Source organism: Berghia stephanieae, chromosome 4 (assembly GCF_034508935.2).
Source record: "Berghia stephanieae isolate SIO BIC M18660-M18661 chromosome 4, UCSD_Bste_1.3, whole genome shotgun sequence".
Lineage (NCBI taxonomy): Eukaryota > Metazoa > Mollusca > Gastropoda > Nudibranchia > Aeolidiidae > Berghia > Berghia stephanieae.
Genome location: NC_088363.1, coordinates 73,856,712 through 73,883,980, shown reverse-complemented (window position 1 = coordinate 73,883,980; position 27,269 = coordinate 73,856,712). Strand labels below are relative to the sequence as shown.

At 32.5% G+C, this 27,269-nt stretch overlaps 1 protein-coding gene across 3 annotated transcripts in view; it reads right to left on the bottom strand.

Annotated features, from left to right (window-relative positions):
- LOC144971213 (centrosomal protein of 104 kDa-like) overlaps positions 1-23,502 on the bottom strand; it is a 38,926-nt gene extending 15,424 nt beyond the window's left edge. The window contains exons 1-16 of one of the 3 annotated variants that reach the window (XM_078911719.1): positions 23,352-23,502; positions 22,720-22,902; positions 21,533-21,624; positions 21,177-21,258; positions 19,494-19,632; positions 18,866-18,931; positions 17,796-17,857; positions 16,970-17,079; positions 16,165-16,220; positions 10,345-10,500; positions 9,682-9,794; positions 7,796-7,933; positions 2,820-2,866; positions 1,999-2,069; positions 1,277-1,441; positions 542-603 (exon numbers count right to left, since the gene is read on the bottom strand). In XM_078911719.1, the coding sequence (XP_078767845.1) occupies positions 542-603; positions 1,277-1,441; positions 1,999-2,069; positions 2,820-2,866; positions 7,796-7,933; positions 9,682-9,794; positions 10,345-10,500; positions 16,165-16,220; positions 16,970-17,079; positions 17,796-17,857; positions 18,866-18,931; positions 19,494-19,632; positions 21,177-21,258; positions 21,533-21,624; positions 22,720-22,832 (1,472 nt within the window). In that variant the 5' untranslated portion in view covers positions 22,833-22,902; positions 23,352-23,502. Of the gene's footprint in view, positions 1-541; positions 604-1,276; positions 1,442-1,998; positions 2,070-2,819; positions 2,867-7,795; positions 7,934-9,681; positions 9,795-10,344; positions 10,501-16,164; positions 16,221-16,969; positions 17,080-17,795; positions 17,858-18,865; positions 18,932-19,493; positions 19,633-21,176; positions 21,259-21,532; positions 21,625-22,719; positions 22,903-23,336 lie in introns of all 3 variants that reach the window. The other 2 variants (XM_078911720.1, XM_078911721.1) reach the window with 2 other exon arrangements.
- Positions 23,503-27,269: the final 3,767 nt, after the last annotated feature.

The following is a 27,269-nucleotide window of genomic DNA, read 5'->3' as shown; positions in this document are numbered from 1 at the left end:
ACTTGAAAATACTTTATACCTCTTATCTAAAAATCAAATACATTATGCAATTCAGTAGAATGACATTTCAATAAGCTTTGTTTCGAAAGCATAAATAGCTTTTAAATATGCATACGTAACATTTTTATTTTCCTTTAAATTTCTATTGAGACTTTTATTGTTACAATGGTTGTTGAAGAGTACATGTCAGCTATAATAGCCTTTGTCCAACAGGTTAATTCATAAAATATGAACCTGATCGGGTGTAATTTAATAAAGTTAGTGTTTTTGCTCACTGTTGTCTTTCATACCAGATCCGGGTTACTGCCAGTCCGTAAGGAAAAAATAGTCAGTATAAGAAAGTGTTAAAAATCACGTTCGATCACATTTCAGTCATAAAAATTTGCATACATGAGTTACACTTCAAAACAGTGCAGCCTAAATATTCTCATTGCTCCCAAAATTGATGGCAACCAATACACTCCATGTTATGGCTGGACATACGATATGAAAAGAAAAAAAAAATCAAACCAAAGCTTAAGAATAATGGAGTTGAACATACTTGTGTTTTGAAACAAAATCTGTGAGAATCATCCGTAGTAAACTCAAAGAGGCTTTGAAAACCTGAAATATATTTTTTCAAAAACAAAAGACGTAAAAAGGTGAATTAATACTCAAATCTTATATTCAGTGCAGCCACGTTCTTTCAATGCTATGTATTTTAGAAATATGAAACCTTAAAAAAAAAAAAAACTTTCTACGATTGAAAATTCTTGAATGCCATTTGTAGGATAAAAAGCTTATCAGTTCTTTTCTGCTTATATATTAACTAAACCATTTCATCAGATACACATATGGTAATCAAAGTTAGCCTTTAGAGCCAAATGGCCTATAGAGCCTGTTTATCATGCTAAACTGACAGTAATAATTTTTTGTTACTCTTTAAATGGGATTTAATAGTGTTCTTTCCACCAGATCTAACAGGTTTATCATGCTAAACTGACAGTAATAATTTTTTGTTACTCTTTAAATGGGATTTAATAGTGTTCTTTCCACCAGATCTAACAGGCCAACTACGCAATTCCTGCTAGCTGAAGAGAGGTTAAAAAAAACAACTTTAGTGCAACTTACTCTGGTATTTGATGCTCTACCGATTGAACTTCAGGACTCCTATCAGATACACATGTCTTCAATAAAACAATCTCCTAAGCACTACAATCGGTATCCATTAGCTTCAAATGCATACATTTTCAATAGAATCTTTACATGAGAGAGATGACAATAAAACAGTACTTACAGCATAAACTTTGTCATCAATTCCACGTTTCACCAAGAAAATGGCTGCACGTAAAACTGATTTGGCTTCATCTTTGTTTCCCACTGGCATCTCCTGCATTTGTTTGTAGACAGATGTGAGAGCATCCTCTCTGTAAGACCAAGTCTTAGAGTAGGCTTTAGAGACCTGATTAATGATTATAAAAATAGAATTCAGTCCAGCATGGTTACAACTCGATTCCTTCGCTATCAAGCAATTTTTCACTTTTGTTTCCAGCAGGCCCGTCTAATTTACTGTCTACACACACACACACACACACACACACACACACACACACAAATATATATATATCTATATAAATTGTATTTCAAAATTTGTTGCATTATGTTTGATCTATCTGATAATAATATAAGGTTGAAAAGTTTGCAATGCACTAATTAACTGTAATTGCAGCAATTAAGTGCACACAATTCATCATTAGGGTCTGCTTTAATCTAGAAGTACAACCAGAAAAAATCCCATTTTTTTTTATTTGAGGATTTTAAAATTTTTTAATCAGTGCAATTTTTAGACATAAACAAATTGTATATAAATGACATAAAGATTAAAATTGATAATGTATAACAAAGGAATACACATTTTCAAAAAAAAATGTTGCAGATAGTGGAAATGTGTTGTTTTTTTATGAACCTATGCATCACATCTAATACTTTTGAACCTTGTATACCTTACTTACAACTTACCAGCGACAAACCAAAGATATCAATAGCAGTAGAGGCTTCCCTCAAATCAACTTCCGTCATTGGCTCTGGCTCTGTAAAATAAAGTTAAACAAATTTTTTAAGAGAGTGCATTGAAATTCAGCATAATTAATCATTAACTCCAATTCTTTAAAAGAGATATGTTGTAACAACAACCAATTGGATATAATTTCACTTTGATTAAAAAATGTATAAATGGCAAACATTCCATGGCTCAGGTCCTTTCATTACCCTTCTACCCCTACCCTCCTCAATCCAAATAATTATATGGTAATTGTTATTCTTTATTTTCGTATATTTACGGAAACAATGCTGAAAAAAATATTCAAAAGTTTTGGAATAGCAGTCATGGTGACACAGATGATCATAACATGTCTGTTATCTATTACAGAAAACTGATGTGATTATTTTGCCTATAACTGTTTTTTTTTCTTTTTTAATGGTAACAAGAGAGAATCAAGAAAGGAACTTTCTAGTGGTCCGGTTAATAGGGTCCATGTGATTTATAGTGTAAATGACCCTGTTTATAAACGAGACCAAAAAAAATGCAGGCGGTTGAATAGACTGAGCATTTAATCCTTGTAAAATGTTACATTTCACATCTCTATTTTTTAAATGCGTTTGGTGGGATTAGAGGAGAGATGAAGCCGACTATTTATTTAAACTTGTTGCCCATGATTAAATCAATTCATTACTTTGAAGGTTCAAAGTTCACATATAGCAGTGAGTCAAAGTTAAATAGTCACAAAAGGTCCTGGTCAACTGTGTAAAATTTTGAATATTTCAGACAACCCATCACTCACCAGATGGTTCCTGCTCAGGAGGAAAAGCCTCTTCTTCTATCAAGGTTCTGTAAAAAGTAAACAGTGAAACATAAAATACTTACATAGTTTGATTTGAAAAATACTTTCTCCAAATAAATTTCTTCAGATAAAAAATAATTCAATTCAATCACTTTCTAAATTTGCAATTATTATCATGTTTATACGAACCTAATTTTCAGCATATTGTTTTACTCGAAAAACTGTCCAATTCCAAAGATGGAGAATAATTGATATTGCAAAATGATCTTATTAGATAATTTTATATGATCATGGAGTAAAGGAAACAGTATTTCAAAGTTAAATTTAAGAGGAAGCTAGTGATATAAAATATCAATTCAATATGTCTTATAACGAGATTTATCAAGTAAAGCAGATAACAAAAGTAAAGAATGATAAAAAAGCTTTCAGTTTTAAATTTCACTTTGGCGAAATATGAATAGTAAATACCAAACATTATCAAATGAAATACATATCATTCATATTACCTGTATTCATATAAAAACACTTCAAAAGATTTTTTTTTAAAAGCTGTGAACGCGATGAAGAAAATTGAAAACAGGTTAACACTGCAAATCAAAGTAAAGAAGTACAAAGACACAACAGTCAAGTCGGGCATTAAAATAAAATATTCAAAACATATGTCTTTCCAAATATATGTTTTCTGTAAGGAAAGAAAAAAGATAAGAAATACAAATGTCTAAAAGTGCATTATAATTCACAATACATTCTTCTTAATTGATATCCCAGTATCAATTCAAAGTTTTAATGTGTGTTAATTAATTTTCCTATTAAAAAGCAGATTTTTAAAAATGAATTCCTTGAATGTGAAATAAACATTTTTATTTATATATTTTTTCTTCAGAATACACATCCACTATGAAAGAGGTTGTATTTTTCATTTCCATGTTGAAGAAAAATATTTCTCGAAGGGTAACGAATAACTTTTTTTTTTTAATTTGAGCTTCTAATTAAATGTATTCAAAGCGCTATATAAAACAACAGCAACAGTTAACATCCACTATGAAAGAGGTTGTATTTCTCATTTCCATGTTGAAGAAAAATATTTCTCAAAGGGTAACGAATAATTATTTTTTAAAAATTTGAGCTTCTAATTAAATGTAATTAAAGCGCTATATAAAACAATGCAACAGTTAACATTGTAATATCGCCTAACAGGCATCATGTTCCATCTAAGGGTTAAGTGTTGCTGTTGGCTAGGGATCCCTTGTTAAGTGCTTTGCGCTATATAAATGCTCAATTTTTTAAAAACATGCAGGACAAGACATCCTGCCTGTAAGGTGCTATTACAGTTTTTTCCACATGGACAACTCGAATACTGATAGGGTACTCATTTCATACCTGAATACCGTAAACAAGTGCATGTAAAGAGTCTTTTCCAAGGACTCAACTTTGCACTTGGACTTGGGACTCTGACCAGGGACCTTCAGGTCTGAAGGTAAGTGCTATACCACCAGACTGCAACACTGCACAACCAAGAGGACCACATTTTATCACGTCTAAATCCCCGATGATAATTTCACTTAACCCTTCCTTTCCTTACCATTACCAGCCATTTTCAGAATTTTCCCCAAAATTTCACATCCACCAAACACAAAAATAGTTTTTTCTTACTCAAACAGAAAAGCAACAAATACATTCTATGCATAATATTGATCAGCAAAATGAACTCTACAACGCAGTGTCACTTTTTCTTTTTTTTTTTTTTTTGCTATAGTAAAACATTTTTCTTTAAATTGTGTGTTTTACAAAAGAAATCTGAATGATCAAAGTGCTGGTTGGATCGTAACGAATATGACAATTTTCCTGTGGTTGGTAAGGAGAGGGTTAACCCTCCTACAGGTTCCAAGACTAAATTTTACTTTAGGTAATTTCCCCCTACAATACAAGATGCAATTTCTTTGAGGGAGACCACTGTGTTATTAAGACAGTTTGGTTTTAGGAGATAAAAACTGATCAAAACAATTTAAGTTTAATCACAGACATCTAAGGAAATCACTGGAACGCGATAATTTCAAGTCATATTACAGCCAATTAGAAGTAGGTAATATCTATCGTGTATAGCTATTTAACAAACTAAATCAAAATTGTGAATAAACATTCATTGAGTAAATAGTTTCTCATGCTAAAAGATGGAATTTTAACAATATATATGGTAAATGGGAAATGTCAATATTTCAACAACTTATTAGTAGGAAAACAGATGTTGACAAGTATGAATACGCTAGGACTAAAATTTCAACTTTTCATAAAAAGGACTGAACTGTCTAATCAACATAAATCAAATAAAATACAAACCAGACAGCTAGAATATCAAATTTTAAATATTCCCCCTCCTAATCTTAATAGACATTTTTAATCATTTTCTCCAAATATGTTCCAGTTATGGAACAACTTACTTACTTGGCATCAAACTCAAAATTAATATAATGATATTGAAAAATACCGACTGAAAACAACAATAATGAAAGTATACTCTTTTTGTTAAGTTTTTCTTTGGCTTAAAAAAAAACAACAAATGGACTAAATTTCTAAATTTTAATGAATTATAGAAAGAAGGAGAAGAAGAATAGTGACAACACTCAAGAGCGTTGTTGAAAAGTCCACATAAAGACAAAGTGTATCGAGAGACAATGTCCTACTAATAATAATAATAATATAATGGTATAATTGAACCTTGCTTTTTGGAAAGTTTTCTTGAATAGGCTCTAGCTATTTTCAGATTTTATTTGATTCGAACTACTGCTGGATTTTTTTTCACTGTTTTTTTAATTCAATTGTTTGGGGGTTATTTTCTTTTAATCTATACAGTTGACACTTCCAATTTTATGGATTTTTCTGATTGCTTTATCCCTCTGATCGATCATAGACATACACTCACACACGCAAACATACATCATACAAATTTGCACACAAAGATACACAATATTAGTATCAAACATATTTATGGTGATGCAAAAATATATATAAAGATAAGTAAATGCACCAAAGTTTTAACTAATATAATGGAGGGACCAAATCAAACTCTTCGAAGATTGCATTATGATCACAAAAACATCAAATGGATAACAATTATAGTTTAAAGATATTGTAAAATGGAGTCAGGGTATAAAATGCTCACACAGGAGAAGTGGTAAAAAATTGATAAAATAGAAAAATATCCTAATTTGCCCAGTTGCCCACAAGGTGATAAATCCTTCAAACAAAAAAGAGGAGTGACCTATCAGCTATTAGCAGAGTGATAAAGACTGAACTTAATTTCGAGCCCTTTAAAATGGAACAGCTAAGAATATATTCACAGTTATATAGATTAGGGACAGCATACTGTCTGGTTATTACCACAGAGAGAGAGGAATGTGTTAACAGACCTAATGGACAGTGAAATGTTCGATGTGTCGTCTTTGGTTAGGCTTCAATCAATTATTCCAGCACTGATTGTTTTGTTTTTTTGGGTTTTTTTTTTTTTTTTGGTTTTAATTTGTCTCACAATCTGTTGAATAAAAGCTTCCTCTTTTCACTATTTTGATGTTATGCAAAAGTTTGTCACATTTTTTTTTGCTTTTTTGGCATATCGTATGTATCAATTACAATAAAAACATCAATTGACTCAAGTTAATAATGGAAGTAAGAAAAACAGAACATAAAATGAAAATGAAAGCAAGGGATAATAAACCAATGACACAATCTAGTTAGACCACTATAGCACCACAATTTACATACAAATCAGGTGACCTGCAATGAAATTCAAGTGACGTGTAGCTCATACATGCATGCAAAAATACAATTTTTAACAAGTCCACATAACGAAAAAAATTATATGTTAAAAAAATAATATAAAATTCCACTAAGAAGTGACACTGTTAATTTGCAATGCTTTTACAAAAATCGTGCAGGAAACTTCAACGTGTTTCAGAAAAAAAAAATAACTCTAATTCTTTGTGGAGCTTACTAGCTTTATTTATTCACTCATTTATTGTTTATTAAGATAGATTCACATAATTCTCTCCTTTTTCTTTAAAACAATGAAATCTCTGAAAGGATTGCTCGCTGATTTAAAGGGCGATGTTTCCACAAACATGAAGTAATAAGAATTTTAAGATAATTCCGTTTGCGCAAACGATTTCTTTCATGAAAATGCTGATTAAAAATATTTGCAGACATAAACATTTTGTATGGAGCATATGAAATTAAACAGTTGTTTCAGACTAATTGCATGGAGAAGGGGGTGGAGTATTAAAATGGCTAAGTATTTTCTTTTAAACTGGCTTTTCTTAAAAAGATAAATTCTGTACTGAAAATTTAAGACCTTGAGAAAATAGAAGGTTTGAATCAAACAAAATTTGCTCATTTTAATTGTGATAAAACTCATCATGTAATCAAATTAAATATCAATTCAGATCCACAGTGATGAAAAGACTATGTCTAAAAAGCAATAATGCGTATTTAATAAACAAAAACGGATTTTATGTCTTTTTGTTTTGTTTTGTTATTTTGGTTTTGCTGATTTACAAGTCGTTTCTTAACAGCAGACTCTCAAAATGTAAAAACATCATGGATATAAAATAATATATTTACCATTCACCTTTCACCCCTTAAAATAATATTATTAACTTAGTAAAGTAAAGGGAAAAAATGTATGATGAGAAAAGTAAACAGACAAATTAAGTGATCTTTAAACATTAGCAAAGTAAATACGGCATGCAAAACTGTGTGCACCTGCACAATTAAACATCAATATGATAATAAGACAAAAAAGTGATCAGAAAAAGTGCTCAGTGTACCAAGAATTTAGCAGCCATGATAATTCTTATTGGTGTCAGTGAATGACTACATTCTTTCAAATCCTCCACTATAAAGAAATATGTTGCAGAATAGTGCATACCACAGATACAATAAAACCACACATAGCCTGTGAAACCAAATGATAAAGGACTTACTTTGGTTTCAAAGCAGGTAACCTTCTTTCATCAATTGGTGATTGAGGTGTATTCTGTTCATCGGGTTTTGTTGCTGGGGTCGATTCTTCAGGGTCTGGTAATGGTTCTGACTCTTCTTCCTCTACAGGTGGTTTGCTTCTATATACAGATGCATTGTTAGTGCATAAAGCAATCTCCGAGTTAGTGGACGGATTTATTGATAAACACCATTTTATATCAATATTCAACTCCAATTTGATCTATCAAAGCATTTGTCAACAGAAGTTAAAATAAGATATTTAATCTTTAATAAAGCAATTAGGGAAAAACCCTTTGGTTATTTGCAGCTAACTATAGGGTAGAATAATATTGGTGTGAAAAGATAACAAAAATCAATGGAACCATTATTTCTAAAACTTAAAAAAAAATAAAAATTAAGATTAAAAAAAACACTGAACAAGGAAATGGACTTAAACGAATGTCGTGAAAGAAAAATGGCAAGTTTGTCATCCAAAAATATTCAAGATCTTTTTTTATTCTCTTCTTGCTGCTTTCATTCAGGTTCTTGTTACTTGATCGCTTTTTGTAAAAGTTGAAAGAATGTTTCATTGTTTCTAAGTCTCTCATTTCCTTTTACTGTCAACCTTAATAGACTCTATCTGCTCCTTGGAATACTAAGAGATATGAAACTTGGAATATGCTTTGCTTGTAATTGTTAATACAATATGTGACAAACCATCACAAAGTGGTACAACATGGAGTTAAATCAGATGCTGAAGTATGAATCTATCAAATCTATAAGCTTTATTGAGGAAAATTAATACAGTTCATAAAACTGCGTAAAAAATAAAATTCCACATGTGACCCAACATCATAAATCGGACCGTGTAAAGAGAATTCACAATAAAAATAATATTAATTAATAGTATTTATTCGCCTCCATGATGTGTAGAAATTAAACCAAATTTCATATTTGTGGCTCTAAAGTCAATTTCCAGCACCAAGCTCTCCCAACATAATACTGTTTTGAGACAGTGAGTCACATAATGCCAATCCTTTCAACTGTTAAATTCACTTCTGGTGTTCTGTTTCACCCTGATATAATACAAGACTGAAGTGGTTCATATGTGAGGTTTGTTATTTAATTGGAATAGAACATTATAGTTTTACCCAATATTTATGGACATGATGTATGGACATGATGGTTGAAGAATATTGACAAAAAATTAGAAAAATGTATTCTTGGAGTTGACCGGTTTGCCACTAAGGCCATCAATTACCAGATTCTATTTCTAACAGCACAATTGCGATAATTGTTTGCCTCAATTAAGTCATAAAAACCAAAATGTGAGATTCAGTTTTCTTTTGATTTTCTTTTGTTTGTTTTCTCTCAAATTTAAGTATTTGTGATACAGCTGCAGACACCCATAGAAAAGAGAGAATATTTTAAGATACATTTAATCTTTATCATCGATGCAAAAATGCTGGATAAAAAATAATATATATCAAATCAAAAAGAGATAGTAATTTAAAAATGCTTTGTAACCAAATTTGTAATAATAAAAGAAATACTGTGAGTGAATTCTACTAGATAAAAGATCCTTCCTACTGATCATTTAATTTTTTAAAATTATTAAAATCTATGTTAATGCAATAATCATAATAGTATAATAATTATGCAAGCAAAAAGGAAGAGTCAAAAGAATATTTCAATGCCATCTACAAATTCTATTAATTTCATTTTCTTTTTGGTTTTAAAATAAAGTTAAAGTCTATCTAAGTATTGATACAATCATTTTAAAGTGATCAAAACAGCTGAAGTAAAAATACAAAAGTCATTCAATTTACCAGCTCTGAAATATCAAACATGTTTACTACTTATGACATGCGTTTTTTTTTCCCCCTACCTTCTTGGTAAAACAATATCTTCATAACGGGGAGATCTTGATGAAATATCACCATGTCGGGGAGGACTCAGTTGTGGAAGAGGCTGATATTCCAATGGTGGTTGATTACGTGACTGTAGAATCCAGATGAAACAGAAATGCATAATGATATTAACTTATGTATGAGACAAAGCAGAGCAATTGCTATAGCACTCAACTCGCATAAAAATGGAATTGGTATAAATCAACATAGATATTCCAGTTCTCTGCTTCCACATATGCCAAACTGAATGGACAACGTTCATTTAGAATATTCATTATATGTAAAATAAAATTAAAGAGACATCAAAAATTAAATTCTCTTTATTCATCCTCAGGGGGAACTCTTTCTCTCGAGGCCATTCCAAGGGAAAACAGGGATAACCCTGGCATTAGCTGTGGTGCAATGCTGCAAAGTGAGCTTGGATGAGGTAACGTGCCCACGATCATTAAGCACAGTGAGGGGGAATCAAACCTCTGATACCTTTGGGTACAAAAGAAAGTAATAGCAAGCAAAGATCATACCACTGTGCCATGCTGCCCCCAAAACCAAAAATGAAACTCTCTCCGTTAAACTGCTGAGTTGTTTTAGATTTAAAATATTTAAATCATTGTGAAAAAAAAGGAAGTATCAAAACAGCTTACCCCAGTTATTTCCAAAAGCTCATTCAGGTTAAGATCCTTGTATATTTGGAGCCGATACTCATCCATCTGTAGCTTTTTCACTTTTGCCTTGTCATAGTCCTCATTCTCAACAGCTTGCCGCTTCTCCACCTCCATTTTACCCAATTTTTCGCCAACCTGAAATAAAAAGAAAGAAAGAAAAAAATAGGATATGACGTATGTTATATATCTGAATTCATTTTTTAAAAAACAATTGAAAAAAAAATCCATGAATTCAGGAAAATAATTATACTTTGGTAAAAAGGCTAAGTTTGAGACATTGTTTAACTCTTAAAGATTCAACCCGATAAAAACTGACAACAGCCAAATATTCATGGGCAGGGTAGTCAAGACTGGATTCAGTAAGTAAAATCCAATCGCTGTGAAGGAAATGGAAAGCCTGTCAATTTTGCAGGTTGTTTTCAGCTTTGATTTTTAGCAATTTGCCGACAAAAAATAAACAATGTTGAAATTGTGATTTGGATCTTATTTCCATTGCGGGTGGAAATAATTGACATTGCACTTTGTTTGGTAAAACTCTGACCAAAATTATGACTTTGGTGATGAAATATGACTTTAATGACAATTATTGTAAGCATAAAAAAATATTCTGAATAGCTTATACTCCCTTATTTGTTGGCCGATTTTGTCACTCGTGCTATCAATTTTATTGTAGTAAAGAGATAGGAACTTCAGAGTTATATTTTCTGATGCAAAATTAGTACTTTGTATTTTTTTAGCACCGAGAAAATGTTTGGTAAATAAAAATATTACCCTTTTTGATCCACCACCATGGTCTATTCTTGTAGAATAGTTAGTCAAAGCGATCAAAGTATTCAACAAGTTCTCTTATAGGTCGTCCAAAACAAAGACAAAACTAGCTGTCAATGTATTACGCTATTGTTATGAAAGACATTTGACACCTTTCTCAGGAGGCTAAAAGTAAAAAATTTAACTGTGGGGAGTTGAAAGTCACATTGCTTAAATCAGCTTGAAAAAAGAACATCAGTCTTTATTTCAGAAAATTTGGTTGAAAACGAACTGTTTTACAAATAGATTTGATTTTTAAAATTGCTTTTGTTTATTTTAGCTTTTTTTTAACAACTTTTTTATTTATTGTCCGATTTTCTTGATATTTATATCATTGTTTATATCTCAATGAGACGAGATTGGTGATATACTTTGTTTCAAATTAACTAAAACATAACGGCTTTTTTACCCATCAGCCATGCCTGGCTAATACATTCATCAAGGGAAATCATTATCTACTCCTCCAAAAATAATCTGAACACATGAGGGTTAACAAGATGAAAATTTAAAAGTCTACAACAAAGTGAAGTATTGATTTTATTAACATCAACGGTCAACATCAACATCAACTACATTTCTCACCATAAGAAATTGCTAGAAAGGCTCAAGATAAATACTACTTTTGAAACCACAATTTTGGAGATGTGGGTGGCGCTAATTGCAGAACGTCCACCTCACCGCCAGGTGGAGGGTGCCATTTCAGTAAGGTCTCAGGCTTAACTCTCATCATTGCAAAAAAAAAAAAAAAAAGCCATTATTCACTATTGTCTTCTGACACCTTTCTCCTCTTTTTATTTCTTGTCATTATTAGAATGATAATGTTGCTTAAAAACTGGTAAATTGTTTAACATTAATAGGATTAATACAGATCTCTCTTCAGCTGGGAGGGAGGGGGGGGGGTAGGTTCTAGTATTGGGAGGATGAGGGGGTTTCCAATTTTGCATAGTATTTAAATCTAAAATAAAGCGGAAACTACAATGACATTAATGATATAGATAGTATGAAGTTGACGTCACTCAGATCTTTGTTATTGCTTTTTGCCATCCACGTTTATGAGCAATTCTCACTAAACTGTATTAACCAGACTATAAAACATAGTTTTGTGTGTTAGTCCGTTATACTTCTGGATGGCAATGTTGTGAGCTTCTTAGCCAAGCGCATACTATCTATAAATGACTATGCCTCTATCATAAAACAATCAACAATTAGGGGGAATGTCGTAGAATAAGTATCAAATTTACATCAATAGATGTTCAGTACTGCTTGTTGTTTAAGAAAAAGAGAGAGAGAGAGAGAGAGAGAGAGAGAGAGAGAGAGAGAGAGAGAGAGAGAGAGAGAGAGAGAGAGAGAGAGAGAGAGAGAGAGAGAGAGAGAGAGAGAGAGAGAGAGAGAGAGAGAGAGAGAGAGAGAGAGAGAGAGAGAGAGAGAGAGAGAGACAGGGGTGATCATTTTCAACCATAGACTGATAGACTTTATGGTTACACAAAATGTTTTGTTTTGATAACAATGTTTCTGTCTTGGCTGCTAGAGCTAGTGAATACTTCACTGAAGCCCACAGTATTAATAAAAAAGCAACATTTTTACCAGGTAAGAAATAAAGTTCAAAAAGGTTTGTTTTTTATGGACAAAGATTTTATATCTAAAAGTTAGGCCATAATTTAGCACTATTCAATTTAACAAGAGATGTTAAATATCGAATCCATGCCAAGTAAAGATTGCTTTCTACAGAGATTAAAATATACGTGATTATTCTTGTCAACCGTCATCTAATCAAGACAAAAACTTTGTGCATGATGCCAAGCAAATTGAAAACAAATTAATAATAACAAAAAAAAGTTCAATATAAAAATCAACTTTGCTTAGCAAGGGATCAAATCAGATATTCATCTTGTACTAGAGTTTGGATCCAAATTTTCTTTATACCTTATTAATGTGAGAATTCTTTTTTTTTTTCTTATTTCCCAACAATTTTTACAAAAGCAGTTTACCAGTGAGCAACTATTAATAAGCAAGAATTTATTGACCCTCAGAAGTTTAAATAATCTCAAAAATGAATAAACTTCCAATCAAATAAAAATCTTTTAAAAATTAACTCAATAAATTGCCATCATTATCTCCAGCCACTAAAACATTGGGCTTAGATATAATAAAATTTTACGATAAATGTTCTTAATTGACTGAGATTTCAACAAATATTTAAAAAATACGTTTTCATTTTTGTTGGGGTCAAATTGAATCTTAAGAAACAAAATCTATAATAACACAATTACATGTAATCCACCCGAAGTCACCCTTAATTTAATTTTAGAATTCTTTAGACAAGAAGTATTGCGGATCACATGTCCATTTCTGGATAAAAAAAACAAAACATTATCATTTATTTTCCTATAAATTTTTGGTTTAAAAACATGCATCTGGAAAGTAAAATCTGAAAATCCAAAATCAGTATAAGTGGTAGAAATGGTTGGTAGCATCCAAATAGATTAGTCTTACAGAAAAATATAATTAAAATATATTTTGCAATTTATACTCTGACAAATGACTTTTAACATGCTGTTTCTTTTGATAACCGATAGAATGAAGTATACTAAAATTAATGATCATTTTGTTAATATCAATACCATAGTTCAAATTCATAATCCAAAAATAAATTGAAATTATAAGCACAAGTCTTCATGGTGCATTTCTGTCAGTATAAAGAAAGAAAGATAAAAAATATTTTATAGTAATCAAGCAAAAGAATTATGACATTTTGAGTGATTGGTTCAGGATAACGATTCACAATATAATGGGGAATTGTTATTCAACGGTCAAGGATCCAAAGTTGAACTAGGAAAACAAAAAAAAAATCATGTCTTACTTATTAATGTGATAGCAGTAATAGATCTTTGCACTCATCAAAGCCTCAGATATAACAAGAGCTGAAAAGCAATTCCGTTGGGCATCATTGTGTTCAAGGTTCATTGAACAACGTTTTCTCAGCACAATGGTTATTTATAGAAGAGTACAGTAACTATAATCCTCTTTTTATGAACACAATTGTCTAAATTTATGATTAAAAGTAATAATGGTCATGTGACTGACTATACAATACCATTATTCAGAGATGATAATGAAACAGTAATAATGTAAGGGAGATCCGTATTGATAAGTGACATGGTAAATGTAAGATACATTTTTTTAAAACGAACATTGTGAAGCTGACCTGGTCAATAAAGTTGCAGAAAAACAAAGATGTTGAACGAGTGTAATTCACAATGTAAAGCAATTGATATATTATATAAAGCCTATGGCTAAGGTAGGAATCGAAAAGGATTGGACAGCACAATTTTATAAGTAATGTGTAACCAAATGACAAATTGCCACTTTTTTGAGGACAATAAAGATATATTATTATTATTAAAGTATTGATTCATGCATTGCTGTTCACTAAATAAAATAAAAATTCTAATTGTACTTGTTAATTGAAATGGCTCTGAAGCTATCCAAGGAAGTTGTGTCAACTCAATGGTCATGTCACCTGATTTTGTTGTTGATTCGGTTTTCTTTTTAATTTATTTTTTTTTTATGCATGGAAATTGTTTGCCAATAAAACGTTTATGCAATTGCGATTAACAAATTAATCTTTATTTATTTTCTGCAACCTCTATTAATGCAATTTGACATGAGACTACCATGCATGATGCAAGAGTTTAATAGAATTATAAACCTACGTCTAAATATGCTTACATTTTGAAGATCTCCCTTTAAGATACACTACAAATAATTAAAAAGTAAATTGACACTAATAATGAACACAAAAATATGAAATAAAACAAACTTATGGTTAATTAGCTATAGGCTGGCTCAACAAATATATTTGAAAAAGTTGATGTAGTAACAAAAATAAAATATAAACTAATTTGAGTTGGTAAATAACGAAATTATAATAAAAAATAATATATAAAAACAGAAATAACTATGTAGCAACACTGAAACTATGCACAAAAGTTTACCCCTGCAAAGTAATGAGCGAGACTGTAAACATTTGAATCCTGATGAACAGAAAAGTAACTTTTATCTGATTTGAAGGGATTACACAATCTTTTCTACACCTTGATTTTTATGTTTTATTTATCTCCAATGCGTATTTTGCATCAAATTAATAATTTCTCCTTAAAAAATACTGTTAGATAAAGCTTAATCAATAATCATTAAGGTCATATTCGTGAATAGGACTAGAACATAATACAATTTAATATTTTAAAATATTAGGATCTCAGTAAAAGAAAAGGAAAATAAAGCACAATCCTGCATATCTTATGAAAAAGCAATACATACATATCGTCGGAGTCTGATGCTAACTGTATGAGCATTATATCAGGCATTACTGTTATTTTTAGTTAAAATTCAAGTATAACCACTCCCCCAGATACCCAAACACTGAGGATAGCCAAACATTATGATGACATAAGAAGTCATTACATCCACATTTTTTTCAACCAATAACACAGTAAATAAAAATTACAAGTTTGCTTTATTTTCATTTTCCTTGAAATCCAAATTTCCGCATTTACATAGTTAGAGCCAGATGTCGACGATATGACACATTCACACTGAGGTTGACATATGCAGATGAAGTAAGTAAAGTAAAACAAGTTCACATTGTGCAAAGCAGTAACAAAAAAACCAATGACTTGTGAAAAGGAGAATACAGTAGTGTACACTTAGAATAAACACGTTTAAAATGAATTGACAGAAATAACCAATGCATACCTGGGCCCTATTTTTCCCTTATTATTCAAAGACAAAAACTACTGCCTGTGGTTGTTCTTCATATCAGTGCTCTACTGTACTTCAAAATGTGACATAAGAATCAAAGTACAAAGTGAAAACAATCGAAAATCATCCATATATAAAATACATTTGATATATCTTTGCTATTTCTTCAGATATAAAATATATCTGTCAGGGAGATCTTCATTCAATTTCTATTTTACATGCTATGCTTACCTTCTGCAACTCTGTAATTGCTGCTTTCAACCTCTTTGCAAAGTCATAACGTTCCTCTGAGGGTTAAAATTAAAATAGTTTATAGATTTCAGGGAGGCCTTTGAAACACAGAATTCATCGTATTTAATCATATTACATAAAAAGCAACAAAACAATTTTTTAAAAAAGGATGATTTTTAAAAACCTGTATTGCAGAGTTTGGTAGTAATTAATACTGTCACAGCTTCAATGTTGAAAGAAAATGCAACATTTTACAAGACACCTTACTTATCAACCAAATTCTTAATCTTTTAATTTTGCTCCTTTAAACTTAATTTTTTTCTTGATTACTATTGATTCAATGAAACCATACAAGACACCTTGTTAAGGCATGGTTAAAAATCATATAAATGTTGCACATACTGATCTTACTCTTGCCTTCTTTCATATGAAAATGAATTGACATGAATCATAAAAGTCATGTTTCAGCAACAAATTTCAATAACCATAGTCCTTCATAAATAGCCATAAGGTCCATGGAGCGCGAAATTATCTTCATTTCTACAGCATTAATAATTGCTTGCTACCTCTTAAATAGACTCCAGTCTATTGTAAAGTACTTTCTAACAAATCTAAGAGACCAAGCATTCTCAATTACTGTTGGACGGACAGATGGGTAAATCTCCACTGCACCAGAAACTGATTCCAGTCCTTTTGTTAATGAGGCGAGTGCTGTACCATCTTAGCTATGGAGACCCATAAATCCCAGAAAATCATAAAACATCTAGCACTAACTACAAAAGTGTTCAGTCAAAAATGAACTCACGTAAAACAGCCTCTTGCTTCTTCCTCTCAAGACGTCTAATAATTTGAGCAATTTCAGGATCCTGGTACATATCAAAGGCAAGATCATCCAAAGGGGAAATGTAATCAGGTCTGACAAAATAAAAGCACAAAGCGACCGTATTAGGATCAAAACATTTAAAAAGACATTCATAAATGAGTGGTCTACATGCTTATTGATATAAAAGCGTCAGATTCAAATGACTAAATTGGTGACAAAACTAAAGCATTTGGATTTCATTTGAATGATATCATCATATATATTATATGTACTTCTTATTCCGGTTCAGTAATAAGAATCAGACAAAATTTAGATAACTTTTCATATTTCACCCATATTATGCCTACTTAATATAAAAAAAGAAAGAATTATGTTACAGTTATGATGATTTCTTTGATTATATTTTTTTTAAGCATTCAGAAATAATTCCTAAAAACTGAAGAAAAAAAAAGGAGAGAAAAAATATTGGAAATTATTAGTGGGACTGCAAAATAAGAAAAAGGGGTGGAGGATTCTGATTTTAGCGTGGTATTTCTAGTGGCCAAGATCTCAGATTCAATTTTAATATAAATCAAAACCAGCAGTGTACATGAATTTTAAAAAAACAACAACTCTATACATTTCTTTTTAAAAATTAAAAGCGGATTTAGAAATACATAATTGTAATAAAATTATTCTAAAGCAGGGCCTTTATAATCCTATATTCAATTTTCATAAAAATTAAAACCAGCAGTGTACACGGAATAAAAAACAAACTAACTCTGTACATTAAAAAAATTTAATTAATCATGTAATTAGAAATACTTACTTGTTATACAATCCTTCTAAAGCAGGGTCTTTATCAATCCTATTATCTTCAAGTAAAACATCCTAAACAAAAGAAAGTTTGTGGACAAAAATAAAATGTGGGGAAATATAATCCATGAGTCAAACCATTTGTTGAGTGAATATTTCCTTTTTTTAAAATAATACAATGATTTACAGGAGAGAAATATCTCAATAATATGGTAAAACATTGAAAAGGATATACTTAAATTCCCAACTTCTGTCTTTGGACAGATATTTAGACTAGAGACACTGCGTTGTACATATTATCACTCTTTGGTTGGGTGTGAACCAATAAATGGCTGAGAGCTGAGGTGGATAATGCGATGGCAATGACATCAAAACTTCCTTAAACACATTGTGTATAGTATAAGATGGAAATTTATCACATGTTGTCTATCAAAAATACTAATATTATATATGAAAAAAAGTAAAGTAATGCAGATGCATGTAATACAGGAGAAAGCGCTTAAACATATCAGTATAAAAGGCTTTTTCCTGAAAATTCTTAACAATCTGGAAAATGTGTATGCATATAACGTTTTCTAAAGAGTATGTATGTGCATCCAGTCAAAAATCAATTTCTCATAGGTTGAAAACTTAAAAAGTATGACATGTGACGCCTCAGACACAAAAGCAGCAATATTCATTGATGTCATCATGCAATCTAATTTTTTGTAGAAGAAAACAAACTGACTTTTCTCCCTCATGTGTGCAACTTAAAAATAAAGAAGAGAGAGAACATCCCCTTTAGTGAATGATAAAACGCATTTTGAGCTCCCTCTAATTCGTGATTTTTAAAAATGCATTTAAGCAGCACAATAAGTTGAATAATTCAGGAGGATCTCTTTAAAAAAAAGAAATGCAATAGTTTATTGACAATCTATGAATTAAGTTCTTAGTCATAAACGAATGCAGAAAAAAAATATGATGACCTCAGTTTGTAGAATACCTTTTTTACTAGCATTCATAACTCTTGTACACGTGTTGGTATTTAGGGAGTACACAAATAGAAACAAAGTCAGAGATAATCAATCAAACAACAAGACTTACAGGGTCGGTGAGATCATAGTCTTTTCTGACAGATTCTCCTATCACATTGATTGCAATGATCCCAACCTGTGTAAAGAGAAAAGCAAAATTAATAATGTCTTATTAGAATCAAAATTGATTTTGAACACCCAAATAATCAAAGATCATTTTCACGTGAGGTTGTGCCCTTTGTGCCCAAAGGTACAGCAGATCACAAGTAAAACAAAGGCAGAGTAATTGCATTACAAACATTAAAATAGAAAATTTAAAAAAATAAAAAACGTCTCCAATATAATATAAAATCATAGTTTGACATTGTTTATGTCTTTATAAGATCCAAATTTTGAGACATTTAAATATAAAGATGCTTTACAAATTATTGGGAAAATGTCTTTTCTTTTTGCCTTGGATGTGCATGTCTTACAGTAATACTCAGTAATACAATACAAAGGGCAGTAAAATAATAAAAGACTATCGGGATAGTACAATAATTCTTTCTTTCATTTATTATAATTTACAGTAAGACTCAAATCTGACCAAGTCAGTTGGTTTATTTGAAGAATAAGAAGAATATGGCAGTTCATCACAACCTCAAATTCATATGCCGATATAATCTCTTCCTTTCTCTTTTCTTCTTTATAAACCTTACCTGATTGTATAGATTGTGCTTGTTGACGTGGTTTTTGTGAATATTTAGTTTCAGATAATGCCCAACAGCGTCCACGTGGACTGATTTAAGCTCCCTTGCTTTGAATCCAGTTTTTTCATTATCAGAAAGGGAAACATAACTGATGAAAAAAAATGGGAGTCATAAATGTATATTTTAAAAAGGCACACAGCATCAAAAACATATATGAAACTGATGTCAGCTCTGAGCTCCCCCGATTTGGATACAAAACTTTCATCCACATATTTTAGTCCGTTATTCTATAACAATATCCGGTAAAAACGTGTAAAGAAATATTTGTCCAGGCATATATTTTCTTGATATTGTTCAATTAAATAAATTGTCACATAGAAATATAACAATAAATTAATAATAAATGAAGTCAATTAACACACAAACTAAGCTGTTGGGATATTACAAAATGTATTCCTCATCTTTATTGAAAGTGATTTTCCCACATAATTTCCAAATAAATTACATTAGTGCTTCAAAAATGTACCACAGACTTATATTTTAAGGAAAAACATGTTTTCTTCACTCATAATCAGTTGGGCTTAATGAATATCAAAAGCCATTGACCAAAGGGTCACAAATGCATACATAGATGAAATCATGAAATAAAGTTTTCTACGCTTGCTTTTCATACTCTTCACAACATTTCCCTTTTCCTATTCAATCTGTAGATTGTCTCAGCATCAATCCAGATATCAGACATACAACTTAGACATCAATGGAAAACGATCAATATACTAAGCTGCCTCAAGTTATCCGGATCAAAAATGAAAATATATAAGAAACAAGGGATGCTTGTGTGGGCAGCAATTTTTTTCTCACAAAGTTATTCCCTATCCCTGCGTAAAGAAACAAGTGATAGGGAATAACTTTCTTTTTAAAAATTGCAGCCCACACATTGTTCCTCAATACTGTGTAATAATTAGAAGAGTAATACAACAGAGTGGTTACTCTGAAAGGCACAATGAGGGAAAATGAAATTGCAAAGGTGAGAAAATATAAATAATAATGAAAAAAAGGCAATTTACAATTCAATATCGCATTGGGGCTTAGTGGGTTGAGAAGAGGTATAATGAGGGGACTAACTATCAATTTGTGTCTCCTCTTCTTCTCAGCTTGGTTGGATGGAGGAGTTGTACTTTGTCTTTTATTGAAAAATGTCAAAATTTAGGCCTGTGTTGATTTTGCAGTTGATAAAGTCATAGTTGAAGCAGATGTATAAGATTAAATAAATGTTTTTTTAAATTGGCAAATGAGGAAAAAAAATGTTTAAATCCTCCTCCCTGTTTACATGCTTTGCCATTTTTTGTTAATGATTTAGATTTTTAACTTGGGGATAGTTTAACCCTGAAGTTAAGTCCCTGCAAAATTTCGTTTAAGACAAGTATTATTAGCCCAGTAGTTACAATTCTAAATGGATGTCTTCTTCCCAAATATCACAATGAAAATAATATGACTCAAATATAAGCTGTAAAAATTGGTTGGTCTGATTGTGTACAAGACAAGAAACTCTTTCATGTCTTAATTGCTTTCCTTTCCTTCTATTTTTTGGTACATTTCACTTTTGAGGAACATCTAGTCTGAGCAATATAACAATAATAATAATGCCAAAGTGGCATTGAATTTTTAAGCAATACATCATTGGCCACTTACCCTAATCTGGCATATCTTGCATTGTCGAGTGACAATGTTGTTCCTTCTGCTACATCACCAACAAAAAACTCTATCTTTGTTGCTGAGAAAAGAGGTTAAAAAAGGATGTTTCAACTATGAATGAAATAAGTGGATCAACAGCTCTATAACTATAACATTGGTATACAATTGGTTTTATAACATTATCCATATTTCTGAAGTTTACTCCAAACAGCCATTGTAAAATAAAAGAAAGTGTACCTCCTGGAATGAGAACACCCATTTTAATCAATTAATAATTTCCAATCAACTGGTTTATAAAACATAAAGTAAGGAATGGATTAGATGATCTGTCAAAACTATAATTTAATACTCACGCACTAAGTACTGATGTGACAAAATCTGAATTTTTCTTAATCTTGACCTTGAGTCTAGTTGAATCACCATGTCTTGAGGGTAGAGGCAAAATCTGAGTTCAGATAAAATAGTAGATTCTTCACACTGAGTGTTTACAATGGATATGGAGATGTGTAAATATTTTAATAACCATTGTTGTTTATTATATATCAGAGATACCAATGACCATGCTGATCATAGTCTAAATCCTGGGTTTGAGCCTTGCTTGGCGCATAGCTGAGTCCTTGGAACAGGCTCTTTACTCACATTCTCTCAGTGTACTCAGGTGTAAAATGAGTACCTGCCATTCACAGCATTGTCTCTGTAGAAATAAACTGTAATATTGCCTAACAGGCATCATGTCTCATTATACATGTTACGTATTGTGATTGGTCAGGGACTCTATTATGTAAAGTGCTTTGAGTGGATATTGTGCTATATAAAAGCTAAGTTTTTTAATTCAGAAACTTTGATCTGAACAGGGGTAATCATGTCATTTTATTTTACCTTATTGTTAAGATATTAATTTTATAAAAAGAAAAAAAATTGATCTAATCACAATGCCAAGGGTTTGCAAGCCCATAAATTAAAATTTGTGATCATAACAATTACACAAATAACCATGGATAGTTAGAAGAATAGTCTAAGAAGAGCATTTAACACATCCTTTTTGTGTAGATTTGAAATTTTAAATAAAATGCACAGTTCTTTATTTCAATGCCTCTGCTTCACTGATATGTAAACATAAACAAAATCAATTGTAATCAATCTGACAAGGGTTTAATAAGTGGCTTCACGAATTCTAGAATCCTTTTTGGGTGTACACATCCAAATACTGATTATTTTTTTTTAAATGATATTACCTTAACGAGAAGAGGAGGAGGAAGAAGAAGAAGAAGAAGAAGAAGAAGAAGAAGAAGAAGAAGAAGAAGAAGAAGAAGAAGAAGAAGAAGAAGAAGAAGAAGAAGAAGCGCTTGTGGTAGGAACTCAGTGGATAGTTCCCCTGGTGGTAAGGACTCGGTGGATAGTAGCGCTCGTGGTAGTGGTTGGGACTCAATGGATAATAAATAATAGTGCTTCTGATTGGCTGATACATACGGTGAAAATAGCTTGGTAGCCTATTTTCATCCAGACATTTTAATCTATCAAGAAATCTTATTTTAATTACCTAGCAGATTGCCATCCTTTAGTGAGGGGACTGTGGTGATTTAACTCACTCGCCCTGAATACGTCGTCTTGCCCCGAAGCATGGATAACTTTAAAGCGTAGTTTGTATGGCATTTTGAGGGTTTGTCTCTTATTCTTATCAAGCTAAGAAAACATAATTTACAACTACAACAGAGGATCTGTCCTTGAAAAAAGGTTGTAACAACAGTGGATAGAGAGTAGTGGGGTGAAGAATAGGCTAGGCCTTGTCTTTATACTTTTCGAAGTGAAGAAAGACTGAACTATGATTATGAATCATGAATTTGAATAAATGAAGATTACAAGACAAAATTATAAATTAATTGAAATTGCATGAAAAAAAAAGTAAAGTCACAAATCTTCCGTCGATCATATAAGAGACAAGAAGACTATTGATAAAGAAGTTTAAAAGTTAAATCTGTCTAAGTCAAATAACCCAGAAAGAGATGAATATAAAAATAAAAAGAATGTTGAGCCATGATCAGCAGATGATTCATCATACGCCAGTATCGGAATCTTTAACTCATGTTTTCGCCTAGAAATCATAAAAGAGGGAACACATCAACTTTTAGATAACTATAAACTGTGTCATCAATCAACTAAATTTATAAATACAGAGTGGATAAATCAGGGGTGTCCAATATGAATTAATACTGTGACTGGTTCATTTGGAGAAAAAGCGGTAACATCATTTGCACACTTGACAACCAATAGAGTGAAATATTTGTATACATTGGATAAATATGGCTGTCTAAGTTCTCGTCTCGCGAGAATTTGATTTGACAAACTCATCGAAAGCGGACCAAGACGAACATAGCCTCGCATCGTTTAATTTTGAAATTTTATGTTCTCTTATTTTATTTTATTTTCTATCTTAACCATAGAATTAAACGAATGAGAATACGTACGAAGCCTAAAAAGTGTCCACCAATGAAAGCATTCAGCGCCATTTTGTTGTTGGCTGAGAATGTAGTAATTACCATTCATTCGGTATCTATGTCAACATAACGACACAAGAAAAACAACAAACAATATCAAAATCCACAATAAAATGTTTCAGAACTGTTGCGTATATTTATGGCACAACGAAGCTGTCAAAAAATGAAGTTAGAGAATGTGTATAATCATGTATTATAATAACCTGTAATGTGTTTTCCAACCACCACATCATCTACTACTACAACCACCACCACAATATCATCACTAACACTACTTCTACAACCACCAGCCCCACATCATTATCACTACCACTACTACTACACCACCACCAGCACATCATCATCACTACCACTACTACAATCACCACAACCACATCGTCATCACTACCACTACTACTGCAACCACCACCACCATATCATCATCATTACCACTACTACCACAACCACCACCACCACTACTACTACAACCACCACCACATCACTACCTCAACTACTACAACCACCACCACAATAGCATCACTACCACTACTACTACAACCACCACTACCACCATATCATTACCACTACTACTACAACCACCACAACCACATCGTCATCACTACCACTACTACTGCAACCACCACTACCACCATATCATTACCATTACCACTACTACTACAACCACCACAACCACATCGTCATCACTACCACTACTACTGCAACCACCACTACCACCATATCATCACCATTACAACTACTACTACAACCACCACAACCACATAATCATCACTACCACTACTACTACAACCACCAGCACATCATCATCACTATCACTACTACTACAACTACAACCACCACCACATTATCATCACTACCACTACTACTACTGCAACCACCACCACCACCATATCATCATCATTGAAATATTTTTTTTTTTAATTGAGCTTTATATAGTGCAATATCTACTAAATGTGCTCAAAGCGCTTTACAGGGGGTCCCTGGTCAACATTTAACATGTAGGACGGAACATGACGCCTGTTAGGCGATATTACAATTTTTCGGACAAAGACAACTCTGTTAACGGCCAGGTACTCATTTTACACCTGAGTACGGTGAGAGAATGTGAGTAAAGAGCCTTTTCCAAGGACTCAACTATGCGCCGAGCGCGAGGCTCGAACCCAGGACCTTCCGATCCGGAAGCGAGTGTCATACTACTAGACCACATAGCCGCATCATTACCACTACTACTACAAACACCACCACCACATCATCATCACGACCACTACTACTACAACCACCACCACCACATATCATTACCATTACCACTACTACTACAACCACCACCACATCATCATCACTACCACTACTACTACAACTACAATCATCACCACCACCACATCATCATCACTATTACTACTACAACTACAACCACCACCAACACCACATCACCTCACTAACACTCAGTACTACAATCACTACCATTAGGTTTTGGAGCTTTACTTCATTTGAAATAAGGAAACTTCTGAATTGTATTTGGCATTGTGTTTATATATCATAATATAATTCTAATCAGTTATCTATTTAGAACTAGATACTATACAATATGTATGCCAAATACCACCCCAATTCCCCTTTCTTGTGTGCGGGAATTCCTCTTTCGGCATTGAAATTGAGTGTGAGAGAGTCATCACTACACACATAAACAACAGAAACAATTTAAAAACAAGACTATGACACGCAACAACTCACACACGAGGCTATACTATTTATCCTTTTCTCTATATAGAATAGGACAAGACAAACAATAGCTTGACTCTCGCTACACTTCGCATTGATGTTTGTCGTCTCACGAGTTCAACTCTCGGTCGACCTGTCAATATTCCTTTTTGCCTCGGACGTAATCATTAATAGAATGTTGTGTGGTTTTGACCGTGAAGAAAACCTTAAGAAGTCACATTTATATCATTTTAGAGAGATCGTTTTGAATAATTTTGAGTTAAACGAGCGAGCAGCAACTTGTTTTCATGAACGGCCGATCAGCGCTTGTTTACTATAGTAACGCGATTCCCAGCCAACAGCAAAATGGCGGATATTTTTCTCATCGAGGCCGCTGGTTGGTTAGCCAATAAGAGCACCGTATGGTTTCCATTGGGTAAATTCCTTGATCTTAACCCATAGAATTAAATGGGTAAATTCCTTGTCTTAACCAAATCGTCGGAGTTGAAGTTTCTGGAATGGTATTCAGATCTTTAGACGGATATCTGTGTTGGAATTCCGTTTTATAAGTACCAGTCATACATTTTGAAATTATGCCATTGGCTCCTGGCGTAAGCCGCAGTGTATCGCCTCTGCTGTGGCGACTATATTTTATGATAATTAAAAAAAACATTTTTCTGATTCTGTTGTTTGTCAAAAGCCTGCACATCCTCTCATTATTTTCTTATAAGTGTCCTTGAGTAAAGGGTAGGCTGGCATAGATCTAATGCATAGACACATTTAGATGAGTTGTATAACCTCATTCTTAAAGTTCATTCGCTGGACTTTATTCAAACGTGTGAGACACGATACAACGAAATGGTGTGTACTCCTCCAATTTTATTTTTAATTCATAAATCAGTATCGTGGATCAGTTCTGACGTATTTTATTACCTGCAGCAATTCATTCTTCCTTTTCTCGGAATTCTCAAAAAGCCAACTGCCCCCCCCCCCCCCCCCCCCCCCTCTTTTTTTTTTTTCGTCCAGCAGCCAAATGGTGCAAATGCGATCTATGGGTGACGGATGGCAAACGAACCTGTATTGTTGTAACATTCGAGATGCTGAAAGCTGGCCCAATGTTTGTTTGTTTTGTATTTGAGGGGAGGGTATTCTCTCTCGCTCTCTCTCTCTCTCTCTCTCTCTCTCTCTCTCTCTCTCTCTCTCTCTCTCTCTCTCTCTTTCTCTCTCTCTCGCGATTTAGAAATTATTAAAATACTTCGAAATGTTTGTTTTTTCATTATGTTTGATACAATGTTAATAAATAATCAAGCGAAAATCTTGCCTTATTATAAGTTATACAGAACCACTCTCTCCTTTATGCTATTCCCCTCCTCCTCATCCTCCTCCTCCTCCTCCTCCTCCTCCTCCTCCTCCTCCTCCTCCTCCTCCTTCTTCTTCTTCTTCTTCTTCTTCTTCTTCTTCTTCTTCTTCTTCTTCTTCCTCTATATGATATTTTGCTATCTGCTAGTGGCATTTTGTCAGAGACCAATACTATAGTTTTTACGTAGACTTAATCACCTCATAATTCACCGGCGTATTTAATTTTTGCCACGAGCCTACCACGTTACTTGCGTTTTACCAGCACATGTAGCTTTTCAATCTATTATATTTTTCGTACGAAAGGTAGCTAGATAGTTGCGACTTTAAAACATTCAAACCAAAATCATTTTCGAAAAATTAAAGGCGGCTATGTGGTCTAGTGGTATGACACTCGCTTTCGGATAGGAAGGTCCTGAGTTCGAGCCTCGCTCGGTGCATAGTTCAGTCCTTGGAAAAGGCTCTTTATTCACATTCTCTAATCGTACCCATGTGTCAAATGAGTATCTGGCCGCCATCAGCGTTGTCTCTGTCGAAAAAAAAT